Source organism: Ursus maritimus, unplaced genomic scaffold (genome assembly GCF_017311325.1).
Source record: "Ursus maritimus isolate PB19 unplaced genomic scaffold, ASM1731132v1 scaffold_30, whole genome shotgun sequence".
In the NCBI taxonomy this organism is placed as follows: Eukaryota; Metazoa; Chordata; class Mammalia; order Carnivora; family Ursidae; genus Ursus; species Ursus maritimus.
The window spans coordinates 34,049,404-34,072,251 of NW_024425564.1; the positions used below are offsets into that span (position 1 = coordinate 34,049,404).

The 22,848-nt window shown below is 54.9% G+C and overlaps 1 protein-coding gene across 1 annotated transcript in view; it reads left to right on the forward strand.

Annotated features, from left to right (window-relative positions):
* Positions 1-22,848, forward strand: part of GLP1R (glucagon like peptide 1 receptor) — a 33,134-nt gene that overhangs the window by 5,424 nt on the left and 4,862 nt on the right. Inside the window, exons 2-11 of the mRNA XM_040645110.1 lie at positions 3,799-3,895; positions 4,681-4,788; positions 12,112-12,230; positions 12,593-12,699; positions 15,952-16,105; positions 16,648-16,807; positions 21,115-21,175; positions 21,645-21,714; positions 21,837-21,925; positions 22,255-22,393. Coding sequence (XP_040501044.1) covers positions 3,799-3,895; positions 4,681-4,788; positions 12,112-12,230; positions 12,593-12,699; positions 15,952-16,105; positions 16,648-16,807; positions 21,115-21,175; positions 21,645-21,714; positions 21,837-21,925; positions 22,255-22,393 — 1,104 coding nt within the window. The remainder of the gene's footprint in view (positions 1-3,798; positions 3,896-4,680; positions 4,789-12,111; positions 12,231-12,592; positions 12,700-15,951; positions 16,106-16,647; positions 16,808-21,114; positions 21,176-21,644; positions 21,715-21,836; positions 21,926-22,254; positions 22,394-22,848) is intronic.

Below are 22,848 nucleotides of genomic sequence, written 5' to 3' on the forward strand. Positions count from 1 at the left end.
TTATTATAACCTCCACCCCAGCATTGTCTCCATTTTATCCCCTCATCCCCTTCAGAGAGATCTCACAAAGTCCCGATTCTAAAACCTTCCAACCTGCCCTCACACAGCCCCACAGCCCCCACCGCTGCCTTCTTCTCTGGGCCAACAGCGTTGTCTCCACCACTGCGTCCTTCTCATCACCAGCACCCGCAGCTCCACCCCATCAGTCTCGGAGCGGGGATTCATGCCATAGGAGGATGAAATGGGGCTGGGGGCTGGGGGACAGGGCCTGCCCCTCCTCATGGCCCCTACCCACGGGAATGGGGTCCTGCTCATCACCACGTGGATTTGCTGCTGGAAGCTGCCACACACTAAGCAGAATGATTGGTCCTTGGCATGAGAATATGTTCGTTTCCTCCTGGGAATTTGTTGGTCCTAGAAGTGAGGGAGGGGTAGTGCCCACGTCCCCAGGAGGCCGGGCTGCCCTGTCCACTCTGTCCTCTCCCTTGTCCTGTAAACAGCAGAAGTCCTAAGAAGGGCTGCATTTGGCTGCACATTTTCCATGTGCCAGGGGCCCTTCTAAGCATTAGCTCACTTAAATCTCATGACAGTCCTGGGGGAGGGGACAGGTAGGGACTATTATCATTCCCATTTTGCACATGTGTAAGCCGAGCCTAGAAGTTAAAACTCTTACACAAGGTAACAAACTTCATTTGTGGGGGAGTCAGGGTCGGGCCCAGATCTGAGCCCAAAGCCAGGGCTGTCCACCCTGCAAGGTGTTACTGTGTTCACCTGAGCACTTGGGCCCTGCTTACTGGTGGTCTCCAGCCTTGTCCCAGACCAGAGACTCAGATCTATCCCAGTCCTGGCCACTGCTCTCTCCCTGGCCCAGAAATCCCTCCAGAACACCAGTCCAAAGCCTTTTCCTGCTGGCAGGAGCATCAGTGTTCCCACCTCTGCATCTTGGTCCCTGCTGGGACATTTTGCTGAAATTTCCACCCTCCACTCTTGCCAGCCCAGCCTCTCCCCCAGCTCACAGTCCCCAGAGTCCCTTAGGGCTGAATCTATACTGAGCCTGGCCCCAACCACCCCCTGAGCCCCAACCACCCCCTGATGCTTTCATTCCTGCTTTCTCTGTTATGTCCTGCTAAGCCTTTGACCCCACCCACCCCCAAGTAGCCTGGGGACTCTTTCAGGCCAGGGCTCTGTCTTTTTTCTATGTGTTCCACACCTCCCTCATCCTCACCACCTCCCAGAGCCTGGCACAATATGGTTTCCATAAGCACCAGATGGGGGAGAGGCCAGAGGTCCTGGTAGTTTGTGCTATATGTGGCGTGTGGGGGAAACGATGCAGTGAGGAGTTTGTGGAGACCCTGAGCTGGTGTGGGAAGAAGACAGAGGACCCAGATTGTCAGGAAGCTGTCAATCTCAGGAGAGAATCGTTCTCTGCCCCCAGGGAGCCCCAGTCTGAGGGGGAGACACAGCCCTGTCCTCAGGGAGCCCCAGTCTGAGGGGGGAGACATAATCCTGCCCTCAGGGAGCCCCAGTCTGAAGGGGAGACGCAGCCTTGAGCTCAGGGAGCCCCAGTCTGAGGGAGGAGACACGGTCCTGCCCTCGGGGAGCCTCAGTCTGAAGGGGAGACGCAGCCTTGAGCTCAGGGAGCCCCAGTCTGAGGGGAGACACAGCCCTGCCTTCAGGGAGCCCCAGTCTGAGGGAGGAGACACAGTCCTGCCCTTGGGGAGCCTCAGTCTGAAGGGGAGACACAGCCTTGAGCTTAGGGAGCCCAGTCTGAGGGAGAGAGAGAGCCCTGCCTCAAGGAGCCCCAGTCTGAGGGGGAAACACAGCCCAGCTCAGGGAGCCCCAGTTTGAGGGGAGGGACAGCCCTGCCTCAGGGAGCCCCAGTCTGAGGGGGAAACACAGCCCTGCCCTCAGGGAGCCCTAGTCTGAAGATAGTTTTATATCAGAAGCTCTGCTCAGAGCAGGTGACAGGGCTGTCTCTGTCTTGAACCTCCGTGGAGTGTTTGTGGCCAAGTTGGCCATAATGGCGCTGTCCTTAGCCTTAACCTCATTTCTATCCACACCCTGAGACTTCCGGTTTCCACTGGCTTCCTTTTCCCCCGCTCCCTGCCCCAGACACACCTGCCCTATTTCCCAGCTGCGACTGTGACCTTGCTTCCTTCCCGCTTTCCTTCTAGAAAGAGAGATCGAGATCAAGGAGAATTTCTTCCCAGACTTTCTGCCCTTTTACCACCAGCTGTTGCACTGGGGGGCGGGGTAGAAGGAAAAGTGGTGGGGAGTAGGGTTGATCCACCAGGACTGGCTCTGGTGAAAATTCAGCTGACCCTTCCATTGTAGCTAAAATCAAGACACTGCCTTCACTACTGTTGTGTTTTATTCATTGTTCTTTTATTTGTTTGTTTTTTAAAACAAATCACTTGACCTCTGCCCTCAGAAGAGCTCCTTCAGGGGGCACCACCTGTGGCCTCAGCACGCCATCTCCAAGAATGTGGCTGGGGCTCTAGCAAGCTTGGTCCCCTTCCAGACGCTTCCTGTGTGGGCAGGGCTGAGCACAGGACAGCCTGTGTCCTTATCGGAGGTGCCCTATAAACCTTGACTGAGCTTAAACCGGGGCAGCATTACCCCCAAACCAGATCCAGCATGTGCTTAGGGCACCACCACCAAGTCAAGGGTGCAAACTTCTAAAAAGAAGCTATTTTGATTTCGGCACACGTGTATATTTTTGTGATTTCAAAAAGTGAAATTTTGTTTTAAATTATGTATAAGCCCTAAATTTTATACAAGGGGCTCCCTGGTCATTTCAGCATCTGCAGCCTCCAAATGAGGAGTATTTATAATCTTAAGCCTGTTCAGGAGAAAATACAAAGAAAAAAGAAACACCGTACCAAAACATATCCAAAAGAGGTGAACAAAAATGTTCAGAAGGGACATTTCTCACGTGGCTGGGTCTGCTTGGGTCTCTGCTGTGTTTACCTTATCTAAGAATTGAGGCTCATATCCCCTTACTCACAGATAGGGGGACCCATCCCATTGCAAGCCTCATCTCCCTGTTCTGGGACTTTTCTGACCCCACGTCCTCAGGGCTTCTTCAGTTGGTGGAAGCTGGGCTGAATATTTGATCTCTAGTGTTACATTAGAAGGGGACAATGGGGGAGGGGGTCCTGTTGGCCTCCCAGATAACCATTACACGGTTCAGGAGAGATGCTGGTGCTGTGGCATAGCCAGGCTCCATAGCACTGACTGCCACCACACCACATGCCCTCCAGTACTTCACACAGTCATTGATCTGGGGGACTCTGAGTCCTAGCCTTAGCTCCGCTCCTTCAGGTGCTGTGTGACTTCGACTGAGTCCCTCTCCCACTCTGGGCCTGCGTGTCCCCTTCTAGAATGGCTGAAAGTGCAGGAACCTTGCAGGCAGGCTGACTGGGCACTGACTGGGAAAGGAGTCCGTGGCCATTCATGAAGTCTTGGGCCCTCAGGAACTCTGCCTTCTGCGTGAGGTCAGAGGAGACCATGAAGGGACACCTTCCCCTCCCCTGTTCCCCACTCACTCCCCAAAACATCATTTTAGTAGACATTTGCTGGCCACTTACAACACAGCAAGCTATGCACCTGTCTACCGGGAGCCCCCCTGTGGTAGTGACTTGCTCTGTCGCCCTCTCAGAGATAGCCGATGCCTGGGGGAGTTTGGGGCTCTAACGTCCTCTGGAGATGAAGAAAGAAACTAAGTGTGTGGGGGCAGGGGGTAAAAGAGAGGTTGGCTGGACCCAAGGGGCCTCCGTGTCTCCCCTCCCCCCACAGGGTGCCACCGTGTCCCTCTCCGAGACAGTGCAGAAATGGCGAGAATACCGACACCAGTGCCAGCGCTTCCTGACTGAGGCCCCACCCCCGGCCACGGGTGAGTCCAGGTGGGGCCCTCCCCCAGCCGTTTCCAGAAGACTTTGAAGCCCCCTCCCCTCCCCGCCCCAGCCAACCCCCAAGCCATGGCTGGGCATCGTTTGGCTCTCTGGGATGCCACATCTGCCCGTGCCTTGGGGTGCCGTCTTATTCCCCCTTACCTCCAGCTAGAGCCTCTCAGGAGCGGGGGACCTGGCCTTTCCATTCTTTGCCTTCCTTCCCACTTTCTGGCCTGTGAAGGGGCTGGCGGCCCAAACAATATATTTATAGGAATAATTGTTTCAGAGGAGCTTATGGGGTGATCTAGAGAGTAGAGGGTTGGAGCCAGATAGGCCTAGGTTCAAATCCTGACCCTGCGATCACGGCGCCGTGACCGCCGGGAGGTTATTCCAGCCTCATGAGCTTCCATTCCCTGCTCGTCTGTGACGGGCGCTTTCAGAATAGGCCTGTAGGGCTTGTTTATTGAGCACTTACATACCATGTACGGGTATCCACGTAACATGCACTGTTTGTCCCCAAAGGCCCTGTGGGCTCAGGATCAACCCCATTTAACAGATGAGAAAATAGACATTAAGTTACTTGCTCCAAGTTCCACTGCTGCTAGGGGCCTGAGTCCCCTTGCACGGTACCCGCCGGGTGGGAAGAGAGCTTGGCATAGTGCTCAGCAGAGCTTAGCAGGGCACAGGTTTCCATCCCGCCAGCCTCCATGGTGGAAGTGGAGGGGAAGTGCCACTACCAGGCCAGGCGGCCAGGAGGGGACTCAGAGACTCTTCCTCCTGCCCCCAGGCCTGTTTTGCAATCGGACCTTCGATGAGTATGCCTGCTGGCCAGACGGACTACCGGGCTCCTTTGTGAATGTCAGCTGCCCCTGGTACCTGCCCTGGGCCAGCAGTGGTGAGTCCTCTCTCCTTCCCCCTGTGTCCGGGAGGTTGGGGGTGGGGTGGAGTTGGAGCGCTGCTGCCTTTCCGCCCAGACTCAGCCCTCCCTGCCCCAGAAGGTCTTTAGGCCTCCTAATGGGTGTCTGTCTGCCTGTCTTTCCCCCAGAGGGGGCAGTAGGGAGCATCAGGTATAACCTGGGCTAGGGCCTGTTGCTGCCATGAGAGGGGAGGGGTAGAGTGTGGGGTTTGACTTAAGAGAGACATGTAAACCCCCTCCATCCAGTAGTCAGGAAGGGAGTCAGGTGGGAACAGATCCTAGGATTGGAGGGTTACCCAGAGGCATCACTGCTCTGGGTGTGTGTGTGGGGGGGGGTATGTTTGTAGGTGCCCCTACCTCGTAGTGGTGCCCAGCCACCTCCTGCCTCCTCAGAGGTTCACTGGTCAGATGAATACAGACAGGCTGAGAGATCAGGGCATTGGTGGGGTTGTCCCTCCCCAGTGGGCTTCCTTCCCTAGCTCACTCCTGCCTTCAGGGGACACCCTGCACTGGGAAAGGTATGTCATTGAAATGCAGGCACCTATAGAGGCTGTAGGGGGGGCTCTGACTGGACAGTAGCCAGTGCACCCCACTACTACCCATCTGTCCCAGGCACCAGAGAGTTTAACAGGAGACAAGCACCCTTGCCTCAAGGGGCTTCTAGTCTCAGTAAAAGAGAAAAGACACTCTCATAATAATAATAATAGCTAGCATTTACTGACTACCTCCTATGTGCCAAGTTTTGCCCTAAAAGCAGGGTATTCCTTTACTCTCTACAACTACCCCATGGTTATGCTTGTTGTACAGATGAGGAGATTGAGGCCCTAGAAGGTGTAAACCTCTTGCTTCAGATGAGGAGGTAAATGGTAGACCCAGTGGTTGAACCCAGACTGTGCTCTTAACCACTGTGCTTGACGGGGCCTTCAAGCAGAAGCTGGCCCAGAAGCGAGTGTGAGAATGAGGTCATACTGTGGGAAACCAGTAGTCTTCCTGGAAGAGGTGGTCCCTCAGTGGAACATCAGGGCCCCTGGCAAGGCCTGGCGTGGACTTCCCCTCGGAACAAAGGACCGAGGTCAGATGAAACCCAGGCAGGGGTGCGAAGGAGGCTCTTCTCAGTCTTCCCAGTACACCCACCTCTCCCCAAGGTGCGCAGGGAGAGCGGCGCACAGCTGGTAAGATGCAGAGTGGACCAGCGGCCCCTCCCACAGCACTTCTGGGGCCTGTCGTAAGCACTTTACATCCCTACACTCATTGACTCCTCACAATAACCCCACAAGCAAGTACTCTGATTGTGCTCTCATTTTTCAGAGGGGGAAACTGAGGCATGGAGCTGCCAAGTACCTTTTCCCAGCTCACAAGCTGGGGAGTGGCAGACCCGGGAACCCGTTCCGGAGTCTGGTTCGGAGTGTGTGGCGTTGCTACACGGGGCTCCCTTGAGTGTGCACGCACGTGTGTGTGCATATGCGTATGTTCCTGTGTGCGTGGCCCTGGGCATGAAGACCGGTGAGAGGCCTGGGCCTCTGCTGGCTGGGCGCACTCCAAGGGAGGGCAGTGAGCTGCCTGCCCTCTCCCTACAGATGAAAAGTTGAGTGCTACAATCGAAGAGAATGCTTGCCTGTGCTCTGCGTGGCTATGCGAGCCTCAGCAGATGCCCGGACCTCTTTGTGCCTCAGCTCGCTCACCTGGGAGATGGGATGCAGATGGGATGATAAGGGTTTTAGGAGGATTGCAGCTTCTTGAAAAATGCTTGCTGTTAATTTTTTCCACCCACGCTACTTATCTGCCCCACCTCCCCAAATCCACAGGCTTTCTCTGCCTCCCAGAGGTTTGGGACTGGCTGCTCGGCCAGCCTGGGCTGGGCCTCTAGACCCCAGGGAGCCAGGCCCCGGACAGGGCCCATCACTCAGCACTAAGCTGACCCTAGCTCTGCCTGCCCCTTGCAGCTCCATCCATCACCTTTAATTTTGTTTGAGCAGGAAATAGGTCCTGGCGGTGCCCGTTTATGAGCGAACACAGTTTTATTGCTTTCTCCATGAAGATATTGGCTGCTGCACAGGCCCCCTGCCAGCCTCCACCCTCTCCCCTGACTCACCAAGCTAGTTCACTCCCTTTTCTGACACTCAGATCACCGACTCTGCCTTTCTCTCTGCTCTCCCTGAGTTAGGGACCTGCAGAGCCCCCCCCCCCCTTGGGCTAGCACAGAGTACTTGCTCTCTCTGGCTTGTCCTACTGGTCCCCTTGGCACCACGGGCTTCCCTAACACCCACCAGGGCATGTGGAAGCAGGAAGGGGGCAGTACTGGAACTTTCTTGGGCTGACCAAGGGAATGGCCTATGGAGAAACTTCACAGAGTGAGTTAGGGGTGGAGAGAAGGACCAAGGTATCGTAGGCAGGGTCCTGGCAGAAAACACACTCAGCTGGGAATCTGAAGAGAACTTAACAGAGGGGCCACTTACCGAGGTGGTGCAGGGTTAAGGGGCCACTAAGGTGTGTAAAGCACCAAGGACTGTAAGAGGGGAAAGTGTTAGCATTCCTAGACCTGAGTGGAGCAGGCATGGGGCTATGTGGCCCCCATGACAGCTGGAGGTCATGGTGATGGAGAGGCCACCCAGCAGGGCTGTGGCCACAGAGGGGCCCTCCTGCCTTTTACTTGTGCCTCCCATGGGTCAAACCCGTAGAGGGCAGGGAGCCCAAAGATGCTGTCCATAGAGGTTAGTCTTCTGGGGTGCAGGGCAGGGCAGAGGAATGCATGACCAGAGAAAGAAATAAATTTAAAACAATGACCAGAAACTTGGGTTAGGTCTGTATCAGGAGATAGGGGTGCCAGTGAGACCTCAGGAGTATGTGAGTGTGTGTGTTGGGGAGAAGAGGTGACCCCTCACCATGGGGCTGAAGAGGTCAGCTCAGCGGCCCAGGAAGTGATGCTGAGGGAGGTCAGAGCCCCCACTTTGTCTGGGGTGTGGCATTAGGAAGGCTTCCAGAGAGAGGGGACATCAGCGCCAGGCCTGAAAGAACAGGGAGATGGAGAAGGGGGAAGGAGGGCCCTCCAGGAGGGGAGGACAGCCAGGCATCACCTTGGAGATGGGGCCAGGCCTCGGGCCTCAGAGCCACACAACATCCCACGGATGGAATGACAGCCAAACCCTTGACTTCTGAGCCCTCTAATTCAGAATTTGGGACCCCAGAGGGCAGAAGCAGATGAGTCAAGGAAGGAACGTGTTCAAAGGAGATGCCTGGTGTTAATAAGACTTTGTGAACCAGAAGGCCTGAGTGGCTGCTGGGAGCCCATTGCCGCCTGAGGGCCATCCAGCAGCCTCATTTACCCACAAACAGCTGATTTGCTCGTTACAAATCATTCCAGTTTCATTAGTTGCACCCCCTCCTGATCTGTACCTGTTTGTTAGTTTAGTTCTCATTATAGGAAAGTCGTAAAATGCTTTTAAAATGGCCTATAACTCACAATTCTCAGAAACTCTGACAGGTGCCTCCCTTGAGTCTTGTCAAGCCCAGGAGATTTCTCAGCAGGCCGGTGTTGCCTCAAGGAGACCGGGGCTGGAGCTTGGCCCTGGAGGAGTTGTGGCTGAGGTGATGTCCTGCTCCAGCCCCAGCCCCACTGAGGGAGGGCCTTCTGGAGAAACTGGGGTGGGGGCAGCAGCAGGGCTTTCAATGAGGCCATGTCTTGAAGGCTTCTTATGCACCAGGCACTTCCCATGCTTCATCTCCTAATCCTCACACCGCAGACCTGGGACGCCATTACGGTTCCCATTTTACAGATGAGAAAACTGAGACCCAGAGAGGTCTGCCTGAGGTCCCACAGCTGGTTGAGGGTAGAACTAGGATTTGACCTTGTGTCTGTGTAGTTCAGAACCTGAGCCCTTCTCCTGGGCCATGATTGACGCACTACCCTTGCCTCCCACCCCAAGGTGATGCCTTCAGTTCCAGCCCTGCCTTTGACCCTCATTCCGCCATGTTGGGGAGGGCCTGGGACTCCCCTCCCCGAATCTGCGGTCTGTCAGCTGGGGCCCAGTAGCCCTTGATGGCCACAGCTGTTGCCAGGGTGCAGGAGCTAATGGATTCATGAGCAGCTCTCCACAGCCCTGAGAGCCTGCATCCACGTGGAAGGGCGGCTGTTAGCTTGATTACAGACGCCGCTGCAGTTTCCGGGAGGGGAAGTGTTTAATTGGGGGTTTTATTTCCAGCACCAGGGTCTGACTTAATGAAATATCCCTGGGCCTCCTGGCATGCGGCCGGCTGCCTCCTGGTGTTGACAAGACCAGAGCCAAGCCCCTGGCTGTGATTTACTGGCGGCTCCTGGGCCAGATAAAGCTGAGCTGATAAGCAGGGCTGGGCCGGGACCCACCCCACCTCCAGCCAAGATGGGCATCTGGGGACCATAGGCCTGGCCAAGAATGAGCCCTGGCTTTTAACACTGGCCGCTAATGAAGGATAATTGACAGACACACTCTCATGGGCTCCCCGAGCTTCTCAGGGACACAATGATCCCTTGACAAGGTACCAGTAACACATCTGGGCATGTACCCCCTCCCCATCTTCCCAGCTGGCCCTGGACAGAGGGCCCAGGCGTGGGGCAGCCTGCCAGGGATCCACACGGGCCAGAGGATCTGCTGGGAGGACGCTGCGAATGTTAGCAAACCCACGCCCAGAGGACAGGTGGAGGAGAAACGGCACATGGCCACTGTTGACTGTTAGCAGTGAATTTGGCCCCTAACTTTTGACCTCTGAAGGCCAAGAGCTGGGGGTCTGAATCCTGACTCTGCTACTTCCTGGCTGGATGATCTTGGGCAAGTCACCTGGCCATTCAGAGGCTCAGTTTCTTCATCCGGAAGATGGGATTAACCGCGCCCACCTTGTAACGTGGTCGCGATGTTCAAGGACGTCGGGCATGCAGCAGGTTTTCGGAGACCGATACCGTCAGTGTGCAGCTTGCGGACAGCAATTGTGGGTGCACCTGTGGTATTATTAGGTTATTATTGGGGTCATGGGTAAATAGGCAGTTTGGTGGTTTGTACCCTCTTGCCATGTCCTCTCCCTTCCCCTGGTCCCTCTGCCTCCTCCTCTCTCCTCCCTTGCTGTCATCAGGATGGGCTGCCAGGGAGGGCTCTGACATCAGTCTCACTCCCTATGGGGTCAGCCCAGATCCCCACCACTGCTCTGAGGTTAGCTGCCACTGAAGACTGCCTTGGCCTTATTTCAGAAGCCTCAGCCGCTGGTGAAGAATTCCAGGCATCCAGGCAGCAGATGAGAGAGGCGTTGGGGGCCTGAGGGGAACCCTTCCAGTTGCTAAAAGCAGACCACATGCCTCCCCTTCTCTGCCTTTGTCTTGGCCTGATTTTGTCCATAAACGCATTTGAGGGGTATTGGGACTCGGCTCTTCTCACTGTCGAAGTCCCACCGTTAGATTTTCAGGTTTTTGTTTCTCTTCCAGGTAAAGTCTCTTAGAATACAGGTTCTTCTAGAAGCAATGATGCTGCAAGGTGATTTACCCTACCTTATTACCAGATACTTCTGTCTCCTGAAGAGGGCCTTGGTTCAGGGCTTGTTTACGAGAGTGGGAGAAAGGAGAAGAGTGAACAGGGAGGCTGCCCTGGGTGACTGGAGGTCGGTGATAAGGAAGAACAAGGGTCTGACCGACAGACCCTGCAGGGGTCTGACATATACCAACAGTGCGCAGACTGGTGGTTTGTGAACCGTAAGACAGACACCTGGTCTAAACGGCTGCGACACTGCTGGGCCCGTTTGGGGCAGGTCCTGGGGGTTGCGGTGCTCCCGTCATGCTCCCATCATGCACACATGCTAATGAGTCTCTTCCCACACACAGTTCTTACTGCTCCCCCTCCGCCTGGAAACTTCTGACCTGGGCCTCTGACGTTTCTGCACCTTCATCCCATAGCTGGTCCTTAAAATCTTTTAGTCCTTTAGAATTTTTAAATCTTTTAAATTTCATCCTGGCTCCAATTTCCCTCCTTGATCTCCCTGTGCTAACCCTAGCCCTGTTTTTGACCCCAGTCCTGGGGTCAGTCTTACATTCCCCTCCAGAGAGGTAATGAAGCATTTTCTCCCAAGCCCAAGTAAGCCCCTCATTCCCTCTCATGGCCTCACAGTGAACCGGGGGCCCCAAGCCACCCACCTTCCTGCGTAGGGGGCTAGTGGAGCATGGCAGACTTGATGGGAGCGGGCACAGAGAACGTCCTACCCCCAGCTCTGCGGGGCCTGTGTTGGATCTCTCTTAGTTTGCGTTTATGCTGTTACTTTCTGAGGACTGTTTTTTCTGTGAGAGTCCTCATTCCCTGAAGCCAGGAATTGTGCTTCCTCCTTCAGACTGGGAGCTCTCTGAGGACAGGGGCTGGATCTCTCCCTCCTCTCAGACCGGGAGGTCTCCAAGGGCAGTCTTTATCCCCAATATTCCCATTGAAGGGAGGAGCTGGGTCTTCCCCCCTTTGAATGGAGGGTCTCCAAGGGCTGTGCCTCTATCGTTGACATTGTATTCTCTTTAGATCAGGCCACCTTTGAGGATAAGACTGTGTCATTTCCATCAGATTAGGGCTTCCTAAAGGCAGGACGGTGTCTCCTCCCTCAGACTGGGGCTCCCTGAGGGCAGGGCTGTGTCTCCCCCTCAGACTGGGTCTCCCTGAGGGCAGGGCTGTGTCTCCCCCCTCAGACTGGGGCTCCCTGAGGGCAGGGCTGTGTCTCCCCCTCAGACTGGGGCTCCCTGAGGGCAGGGCTGTGTCTCCCCTCAGACTGGGGCTCCCTGAGGGCAGGGCTGTGTCTCCCCTCAGACTGGGGCTCCCTGAGGGCAGGGCTGTGTCTCCCCTCAGACTGGGGCTCCCTAAGGCAGGGCTGTGTCTCTTCCTTCGTCTCAGGAGCTCTGTGCCCATCTGTTCCAGGGTCTGTCCTGTCTGTGGAGTGTTGGAGGGAGGCAGGGCTGAGTCCTGAAGATCAGAAGTCGCAGTGGGTGTCTGTGGAGCCATCAGGTGGTCAGTGCCAGACCTTGTCAGTAGTGTGACTTGAGGCTAGAAGCAGGATGTGGAAATGGGCTAGAGTTGTCTCATCTCAAAAACATGACTTCATCAGACTGCATCCCAGGGTGGCCCTCAGTGCTTGCCTTTCCTGTCCTGGGCCAAATGGGCACATGGCAAGAGAGGAGGGCCTGAGCGTGTGTGTGTGTGTGTGTGTAAGAGGTTTTGCTAACTCCTAAAGGTCAGCCCTGGGTGAGCCTCAGGCAGGGAGGAATGGGGGGCCTGTGGCATTGGGCCACGGCACAGCGCCCGCGTCTCTGCCCAGTGCTGCAGGGCCGCGTGTATCGATTCTGCACAGCCGAGGGCCTGTGGTTGCGCCAGGACAACTCGAGCGCCCCCTGGAGGAACCTGTCAGAGTGCGAGGAGTCCAAGCAAGGGGAGAGAGTGAGTTGAAAATGGGGGCTCTGAGGCAGTGAGGGGCAGCAGGGTCCCAACGTCCCTGGAGCAGGGATCCCGGGCATCTGCTGGGCTGGGCTGTGGCCATCTTGTCTATCCCCCTGCCCCTGGGGCCTTTGCACACCATGCTCTCTGGGTAGGGGTGATGGGTGTTCACCCCACTGGCCTCAGGACAAGGCCCTAGAAACCCAAGGACCATGGCCATGTTTTCTTTCTTAGTTCTGGGGTCCCCAGTGCAGCCTGACTTGGGGCCCTGCCTCTGCCCCGTCCCCTGGGAGAGGGGAAAGAAGGGCGCAGGAGAGGAGGGCGTGGGCTGCCTTGCCTGCAGAGTATCCCTCATGTGCACACAGAGCTCGCCAGAGCAGCAGCTCCTGTCCTTTTCCATCATCTACACGGTGGGCTACACGCTGTCCTTCTCCGCTCTGGTCATCGCCTCGGCCATTCTCCTGAGCTTCAGGTAAGAAGTGGGGGTCCTGCAGGGGCTGCTTCGTCCCAGCTCCCTGCTCTGTCCCCAGTAGATGAGGGAGCACCAAACTAAAGTGACAGCGGGGTAGGTTCTTGTCTAAGAGATCTCTGGGGAGCCTGTCCCCTCCCTGCATACGAGGCTGAAAACACAGGCTAGGACCCTATATACTTGGTCTAATCTCTACCCTGTAAAAGTCTGCCTAGAATACCGCAAAAAAGAAAAAAAAAAACAAACACCACACAAGAAATACACAAGGCACATATCCCCCAACCTTAATAGTGGGTGGTAGGTTTCAGGGACATCCTCTCCAGTGAGCATGCGTAGCTTAAGTAAGCAGGAAATTCAGTACAATTTTAGATCAGATCTCAAGGATTTAAACATTCTGTTCTCTTTGGAGCTTATCAGCGCCATGGAAAAGGTCTTCCTTACGTCTAAAGCCTTGATGAGCCATTCCTTCTAGAGGACCGTGTTCTTCCCACTCCCTCTGCACTTGGTGGGCGGGCGGGGGCTGGGTTCAAGGTCAGGAGGGATTCTGAGTGCAGGGACCTCAGGCTACCAGCCAGCAGAAAGAGGACAGGCTTCATTCCTCCTGCTGCCCCCGGCACCTGGCACAGTGAGTGCTGGGCATCTAGTCGGTGCTTAATACATGCCTTCATGCAGTGACTATTCCCCCCTTGTATTATGAAGTATTTCAGAGATCTGAAAGTACAGTGGCTGATCCTGATCACTCGTGCACTCAAGGCCCAGCACATGCCAAAGCCCGACCCCCCACAACCAGAGGGAACCCCCGAAGGGGCTACTTATAATTCCCATGCATCTCTATACTTCTGCCGCATTTGTAGTATCTATAAAAATATGTAGCTGCTGGCTTTGCATATTTTTCATGGCGTGTCGTACATCCCCTTTCGCAATGTTATTTTTGGCCCGGCATGTTTTCGTGAGATTTATTTGTGTTGATACAGGTAGTTCTGTTTCATTTACTTCAACTGTCACTCCAGACTCTGTTGTATAACGTGCTACAATTTATTTGTTATCACTTTAATGGGTACTTGAGGTTTTCCTCTTTTTTTTTTTTTTCCTTCTCTGAATTACAAACCTTGCTACAAGGAACATTCTTACTTATGACCCCTTGTGCATTTCTCCAGGGGCACATACCTCGGAGTAGAACTGCCTGGTCTGAATACCACGTGCTTGTGTTAATTTATTAGGTGAGGTTGCTCTCCGAAGTGGTCATCCCAGTTTGCCCTCTTACCAGTAGTAAGTGAGAATTCCCTTTGCTTAACATCCTCCCCAATATTTAGTATTTTCACCTAATCGTTGCTGATCTGAAGTGTGTGAAGTATCTTGTGATTTTAACTTGCATAGCCTGGATTCCTAGAGAGAGCAAGCATTTGTGCATGTTTCATTTCGTGAATCATTTAGTCCCATCCCTTGCTTACTTTTTCATTGGCTTGTTTGGCTTCTTCTTTATTATTGTGGCCTTTCATTCTATATTCTTGAATCCTAATCCAGGGCATATCCTCTCTTACTCTGTGACTTATTTTCTCACTCACTTACTGGTGCCTTTTATGCATGGAAGTCCTTAATTTTAATGAAATGAAACATACCAATGTATCCATTTTTACTGATAAAATTTGTCAATAAATGTTATTAATTGATAAAGATTGATTTTGCCAATTGATTACAAAAAACTATCAATTTTTTTTCCCCCAAAGACCAAATTCCTTTATGGTCTTGTTTAAGAAATCTTTCCTTATCCTGGGATTGTAAGTTTTGTGCAACCCTTCTGGCTCTTAAATCCACCTGGAATTAATTTTTGTCAATGGTGAAATTAAGAGTTTTAATTTTATTTTTTCCATATACACGTCGAGTTAGTTGCTTCAGTGCCATTTATGATAGCTCATCCTTTCCCCCGTGAGTTTAGGGTGCTGACTCTGCCATGCAGCGAAAGTTATCTTTGCCAGGGTTGGTTTCTGTCATCTGTATTCTTGCCCGTTGATCTATTTATCTGTCCAATTGTCAATACCATGGGGCCTTACCTACTACAAATTCATTGAAAATCTCGGTTCTCTTATAGTAAAGGCCCCAACTTTGTGGTTCTTAGGAGTGTCTGGACTATTCTTGGCCCCTGGTTCTTCATATGTTTTGAGAGTTCCAGGAAAACAAAAAACAACCGTGTTGGAATTTTTGGTAGAGCTATATTGAATTTATCAACTACAGTGGCGAGAATTGCCACTTTCTAAATATCACTATTTAGTGATATTTTGAGAAAGAAAGAGAAAGACTCATGTCTTCCTATCCATGAATGTGGGATTTGAAGTCTTCCCTTAACAATTTTAAGCAAGTTTTATTATATTCTCCATAGAGGTCTTGCCCGTCTTCCGTTAGCCTTTTTTTCTATGTAGCCAATTAAAAAAATTAAACTTTTAAAAATTTACTTTTTAAAAGTCTTTATTGCTGCTTTATATAAACGCACACAGCAACCGTGCTAGAAGAACACTCTCCTATCAGTTCTAATAATTTATGTGTAGATTATCTTGGAGTCTCTACCAAGATACTCTCGTGCATTTTTTCCCTTGCACTCTTCCAGCAGCCAGGATCTGGACTACGATGTTGAATAGATGTGATGATAGCTTTGTAACTCTAGGCAACCCTTATTTTCCTGATTTTGAAGCAAATGCTTATAAAATTTCTCAGTTAAGAACCATGTTTGCTCCCAGTGTGGGTAGATAGCCCTTATCAGGTTAAGAAATGCCCTTGTATTTGCAGTTAGCTATGCGTTTTTACCTGAGAGGATATTGAAATTATGTCTAATACTTTCTGACTTCCTACCATGTGCTTCGCCTGCGTCTGCCTCTGTAAGGCAACCTTGAGGCATGTGAGAAGTAGGTCCTCTCCTCAGGAAGCAAAGCTAAGTCTCCATTGGGGAAAGTGGTCCTCACACATAAATCACTTGGCTTACACATGACTCTGTAGAAAAGAAGATGCGTAGAGAGAAGGACGGTGTGGACGGAGGGTGTCAGGGAGCACACACCTGAAGGCTTCGTGGAGAGGCAGGACTTACATTGGACCCAAAGAGTTTCCGGGGTTATGAGGAAGAAGGGCATTTGCAGAGGAAAAAAGACGGAAGAATAGTTCCAGAGGCAGAAACTTGCCTGAGGGGTTTGTTAGCTGGAGAACTGAAGCTTGGGGAGCACACGCGTTGGCCATCTTGCCAGGAAGAACCCTTGCTTTCTCCCGCAGACACCTGCACTGCACCCGAAACTACATCCACCTGAACCTGTTCGCGTCCTTCATCCTGCGAGCGCTGTCTGTCTTCATCCGGGACGCGGTCCTCAAGTGGATGTACAGCACGGCCCCCCAGCAGCACCAGTGGGACGGGCTCCTCTCCTACCAGGTGCGTGGCGCGTTCAGGAAGGGCCTGGGGAGGGTGGCACGGGCAGTAGCGGCCAGCCTCCCCCATCGCACCCAGGCCTGGCGCAGAGGAAGGCAGGAGCTGCCTCTGCCTGGTCCTCACGGAGCCCCCAGTCTGATGGGAGAGGCAGTCCACCCTGGGGAGCCCCCAGTCTAGGGAGGTGGACACTCTCCTGCCCCTAAGGAGTTCTGTCTGACACAGAAAGTGGACTTTGGAAACGGACCCAGGCTTGACTCCCAGCTCTGCTACTTACTAGCTGTAGAGTTTGGGGCGAGTCACTTAACTTCTCTGGGCCTCAGTTTTCTCACCGGTAATGGGGATACATCAGCTTCTTCCAGCCCCGGCAGTGATTTAGCGAGCGAAAGCAGGCCAGGTTCCCAGCACTGGCCCTGGCAAGAGGGCGTTAGCTCTCTCCTCCTGCATTCACGGTGGTAGGGTAGCAGCGGGGGCAGGATGGGGGGTGGGGGTCAAGAGGGGCGGGCGGCAGAGCTGTTGTCCCCCGGGGACCCTTCCTCTGCCCCCAGGACTCTCTGGGCTGCCGCCTGGTGTTTCTGCTCATGCAGTACTGCGTGGCGGCCAACTACTGCTGGCTCCTGGTGGAGGGCGTGTACCTGTACGCGCTGCTGGCCTTCTCCGTCTTCTCCGAGCAGCGCGTCTTCAGGCTCTATCTGGGCCTAGGCTGGGGTAAGGCCCCCGTCACACATTCCCTCCGGGAAGCCAGCGTGGTGCTAAGAACACGCTGCTGGGCCAATGGGTCTGGCCCACTGGGTGACTCTCTCCTGGGGGCAGGACCCACTGCAGGGGGCTGCGGTTGCCGTCCCCTTCCTGCATAACCCTACCCGCTTAATGGAAGCAGAGCCCTCCACCCTGTCAGATACACCACACACACCACTGGCGGCGCCGGCACTGTCCTCAAACACCTCTACTTCTGAGACCCTTGGGGATGGAGACTCGCACCCAGTCCTGAGGGAAATGGAGAGTCCTGGGCCCCAGGGTAGGGGGTCGGGAGGTGAGAGCTGAGGGGCTGTGGCTCTCTCACCCATTGATGGTGATGAAGAGGAGGGCTCAGAGGAGCCTGGCAGGGCAGGGCCGGTCTGCCGGAAGCCCGTGGAGGAGAGGGTGGACCGCGGATGTGCCTGGAGCCCAGCTGGAAATGTTCTAGCCAAAAAAGTTTGAGGAGAACCATTGTGTCTTTTTTTTTTGCTGGAACATTTCTGGTTGTGCTTCTGCCTCTCGCCACGTGGGATTCTGATGAGAACAGGGGCTGAGACCCCCACCCTCGGCAGTCCCCCAGCCCCCACCCCCTGACAGAGAAAACTGATTCAATAGGGCTTACTCTGGAGGGGCCCCCGAGAGCCCCCCGGGGATGGTGCCAGAGAACCCTGCCCTCTGGCCCTTCCTAATCTGCCCGTGTCCCTGCCCCCACCACAGGACCCTGACCTCCACCTCGGGCTTGGCATTCATTCGTTCCCTACTGTCACTCCTTCCTTCGCCTGCCTCAGGTTGCTCTGACCACCACCGCCCCGACCTCCGGGGACTTCTCACCTCAATCAAGGCCACAAGATGTGCCCCTCCCATACTGGCTCCTGCCCTGAGCCTTTGCAAGTCTGTCCTCTGTCCAGCCCGCCTCCTCAGGAAGCCTCCCCAGGTTGTCTGGCCCTCTCAGCCTCCCTGCCCCTTGTCCTCACCCTGCATTCCCTCCTGCTGGTTTCCTTTTGCTACTTGGCTCTATATGGCCCCATTGTAGAAGGGGGCCTTTTAAGGGGGCTATCAGTATCTCGAAGGCACCGAGGCCCAGAGAGGGCACGACCTTATAGGCAGAGCAGGCACTGGAAGCAGGCCTCCTGACTCCCAGGCCCTGGGCCCCTGCTGCCTGTCATGGAAAGTTCTCTTAGTCCCCTGAAGGCCCGACTGAGCAAGGTCAGGCCTCCGCACAGGTGGGCAGGTGGGCCTGGCCTCTGTGTACAACTCCCTGCTCCCCTCCTTCCCTCCTCCTCCCCCAGGGCCTGCCTCTCCCTGCTCTGCCTTCCTCCCCTCCCAAACTAGGGCAGTCACCCAGGCAGTGGGCAGCTGGAGAGCCCTGCCGCTAACTGAGGGTGGGTGGGGTTAGCTCATTGAGGGGAGCTCTGGGAAGGCCTATCCTTAGGGCGGGGGACCGTGTCTGTCCATTCTGGGAAATAGCATCAGCGCTGTTAGTGCCTGTCTCCATGGCGACCTGAGGGCAGGAAAAATCAGAGGGACAGGGTGATGTATGCAGAGGAGCGGGGGTGGTTGGTGGAGGGTTGGTGGGGACACATGGTGTCCTAGTGTTTTCTGAGTGGGAAATGGGGGAGGGGTGCCCATCCTTTCCCACCACCTCATGCCACAGCTCAGAGCTCAGGGTGTGAGGGGCTCAAGGGTAGGACCTGGGGACCTTCCTTCCCAATGATAACCCCCTTATCTTGGGGAATTGGGATGAGGAGGTATCGAGAGACACAAAGGGGCGAGGACAGAGGACAGAAAGATCTGCCGAGAGCTCTGTTGTGGGGCCAGGAGACCGAGCCCACGTGGGGTGCTCGGAAACAACTTTGAACTTCACATGCGAGCAGAAGAATCAAAACGAAAACTCTGACACAGCTGGGGAGTCCCCAGAAGACATGTCAGCTTCTGCTGCCATCCCGCAGCGGGGTGCCTCCATAACCCACTGCAAAGAGGCTGCCCGGGAGGGAGGCAAGGGACAGACGAGGGAATCATTACTTCTCAGGGCGAGTTCTGTGTGTCTTAATTTGGGCGTTCTCCCCCCAGCCTGTCTTGTTGACTTTCTAAGTCTTGGAAAGATGCAGCCAGCAGGGAGTGTGGCATGTTTGCCTGTGGCAGAGCCGTGCCTGCCTGTTTAAGAAGACTTTGTTAAGGAGAGGCTGATGAATGAATGAAGTTCGCCGGGTCTTGTTGCTAACATGAGTGTGCTCCCCAGTCCTGGAGTGGGGTCTCAGGGAGAAAGGAAGACAGGTGGCTGGGGGCGCCCGAGAAGGAGGTTTCCATGGGTGTGCCTGGCTCAGGGAATTGGCAGGTTCTTGCCTGGAGAGTTTCCCTTGTCTCACTGATATATTGATCCCCTCATCATTCCTTCCTTCCATCCTCTCTGAGCATCTTCTATGTGGCAGGCTCCGTGCTATGTTCTGAGGCCTTTGGAAGCCTCCCGTCCCTTGTGCAGTCTCACGAAGGCTCATTGCTAAGGCATCATGGATGCTCAGAGGTCTGTTGTATGTGAAAATAAATGGCCAAGGAGAAAGCTCTCCGATCAAGAATGCTGGGCAGCTGGGAGCTGCCCTGCTTCCTCCGGCCCCGTCTGCACGCTAATTCCAGGCATGTCACCTGCTCAGGAGCTGCTCTTGAGGACCTGGGTCATGGTGACAGGCTGTGAAGTGGGCTTCACCCTAGAAATGTGCTCTTGGGGGAGACCCCCTAAAGCCACACAGGCATATGTGTGGAACCCCCCACCATGCACTCACATCTGTGTCCACACACCTTAATATGCACATTCTTACCTATCTCAGACCCCTGTATCTCCCACCCTGGGAGAGGCACCTGTAGGGACAGGTGTGGAGAGTTGGTGCAGAAAGCCACTGAAGGTGGTTGGCATGGGCGCGGGATGGCAGCCCTGTGTTCTAGTCCCACCTGTGGCCTCCTGAGCTCCTGATTCATCTCCGTGTGTCGTGAGGATGGGCAGTCTATTTGAAGTCAGCAAACAGATTGAGCCTTCGGGGCGAGCCAAGCACCGAGGCTCTGAAGACGAAGGAGGCTCTCCCCCGAAGGAGCTGGAAACCAGTAGAATGAGTTATCTACTGCTGCAGAACAGAAGACCCCACAACTTAGCTGCTGAAAACGGCCATTCTTCTCACAGTTTCTATGGGCAGGAATCTGGGTTCAATTGAGCTGCATGCCTCTGGCTCAAAGTCTCCAACAGTGATGCAGTCAAGCTGTCGCCCTGGGTTGTTGTCACCGCAAGTCTTCACTGGGGTCGGAGGATCCCTCGCAAACTCACTCGCAAGGCTGTCAGGAAGGGTGGGTCCTTGCTGCCTGTTGGCTGGAGGCCTCCTTTCCTCACCACAGGGGCCTGCCTCCACGGGCTACCTGAGCACCCTTGTGACCTGGCAACTGGTGTCCCCCAGAGCAAGTGATCAGATTGAGAGAGAGAGAGCCCAAGGCAAGCCTTTTATAACCTTTTAAGACGGTGTTTTATAACCTAATCTCAGAAATGACATGCCGTTACTTCTGTGTGTATTCTCGGTCATGCAGACCGATCTTGACATGGCGTAGGCTACACCACGGTGTGAAAACCGGGAGGTGGGGGCTGCTGGAGGCCTTCCTAGAGGCCGCCTGCCACACCTGTTGAGTCTCAGCCGAGTGGAGAGTGTTAACGTTGGAGCTGTTGTTACCCCGGGCCCCTGCACGGTTAGCTGGGCTGTTGGCATGAGGGTCCGGGCCCCTATCTGTACTCCAGGCTTCTGCCCAGCCACCTACAGTGCAGCTCGGGCACAGGAAGCTGGAGGAGCTTCCGGCGCCTACAGGAGTTGACTGAGATGGGCACATGGGCTGAGGCAGGGGGAGAAGGGCATCGGAGGGTTGACCTGTCCCCACCTCGTCCAGCATGTTCTCCACACGCCACAGCCTTGTCCCTCTGTTACTTGAGTGTCTGCATCCTCATGCTTCAGCCAGGACTTGGGGGCAAGCTCCGACAGTGTGCCTGGGAGGGGGGGACTGGTGAGGACAGATACAGCCGTAACATGGTGGGATCCTCTCTCTGAGGAAGAGTCCGGGCAGTGGGGCGGGGGTTCATGCCGCCTCCGCCCTCCGGTGCTCCCAGGCCAGCCTAGTTCCACATCTGCTAGGAAGTGGTTTCGTGGTCAGGCAAGGGGAGGGCCTGGAGTGGGGAGAGGCCTGGGGAAGGAGAGACCTCTGGGTGTGTCTGGTGCTGGCTCAGGCCTGCCAGCCCCCCTCTTTCCCCTTAGGTGTTCCCCTGCTGTTTGTTATTCCTTGGGGTATTGTCAAGTACCTCTATGAGGATGAGGGGTGAGTGTCCTGCCCCTGGGTCCCCACCTTCAGTTCCATGGGATTCCTTGGCCCTTGGGGCTCACGGCTACTACCCGTTGGGAGGATAAACCGAGGGATGAGGAGCTTAATTTACAAACTTAGTTCTCTAGTACCCTCTCCCTATCCCTCCCCGGGACTGTGTGATGACACGGTGCTGGGTCCGTGGGGTATGTAGCGGTTTTTCTGTAATAACCGTGAAATGTTTCTGCTATTTTGTGTATGATGCTAGGCACACGCATGACTGTGGGTTCATGAAGGGGCTGTGTGTATCTCTCTATGTGACCATGTATTTAGGACTCTGGGTGTGTGTGTGTGTGTGTGTGTGTGGCTTGAAGGACTCTGCATGAGTCTGGGGACTGGTTGTTGGGTAGCTCGTTGTGGCTGTGTTCGTGTGCCCCTGGGCCTGCACCGTGAGCTGGGGGCTCTGTGTGTCTCCCTTCCTCTCCAGCTGCTGGACCAGGAACTCCAACATGAATTACTGGCTCATCATCCGGCTGCCCATTCTCTTTGCCATTGGGGTGAGTGATGGTGTGGGGGCAGGGGTGGCAGTTCTGGCTGGCCCAGAGATGCTGCAGGAAGGCCTGGACACTGTGGGTGTTTCGAGAGGGCCTCCAGCCACTGCCTCCCCTCTGCCCCGCAGGTGAACTTCCTCATCTTTATCCGGGTCATCTGCATTGTGGTGTCTAAACTCAAAGCCAATCTCATGTGCAAGACGGACATCAAGTGCAGGTGATGTGCCTGAGCTGGCCCTGCTGGGCACCCTCGGCCTGGCTTCCAGGAGAGACGGAGAGATCCTGGGGTGCTGAGCTCAGAACCCTGTGTGACCTTCTCCTCCCACCCAGCCCGGCCTGGGACCCCAAGCCTTGTCCTTAGCCTGAACTTGGGCAGCTCCTGGGCTTCTAGGGGTCTTGACCTCGACTTCTCCCTGCCAGGCAGCCCAGCCCAGCATATCTGGGGTGGGAGAGTATCTGTCATCCCTAGATGTGGGGCTGGGGCACAGAAAGGGGAGAAGAGTCCATTGGGAGAGATCCAGAACAATGTCTTCACCCCACCCCCAGACTTGCCAAGTCCACGCTGACGCTCATCCCCCTGCTGGGGACCCACGAGGTGGTCTTTGCCTTTGTGATGGATGAGCACGCCCGGGGGACGCTGCGTTTCATCAAGCTGTTCACAGAGCTCTCCTTCACCTCCTTCCAGGTGACTGCACGGCCGGGGTCCTCACTTGCCAAGTCGCAGAGTGGGAGTGGGGCAGGGAGCAGGCAGCACCATGCAGATGGGCACCCTGGGGCCTGGGGGCAAAGCGGGCCATGCCCAGAGTTCCGTGGCTGGAGTAGAGCCAGGGTTAGAATCAGCGTCCAGCACCCTCTCGTAGGACAGGAAGCCTGCACAGAGGTGGCCGTGGCCATCCTGCCTGGCGTCACAGCTGCCATCCACTGGGTGGCTACCAGGTGGCAGACACCCCACCAGGGGCTTTTCATACATTGTGCATTTATCCTTGCAGCACCCCAGAAGTGTGCGGGATCACCCGATTTTACAGAGGAGGAAACTGATGCTCGGAGATGTTAAAGCAACATGTGCCAGGTCTCGTAGTTTCCAAAGCCAAGGCTTCATCCTCTCCACTAGTGTTAGATGACGCTGTAGATGCATGAAAA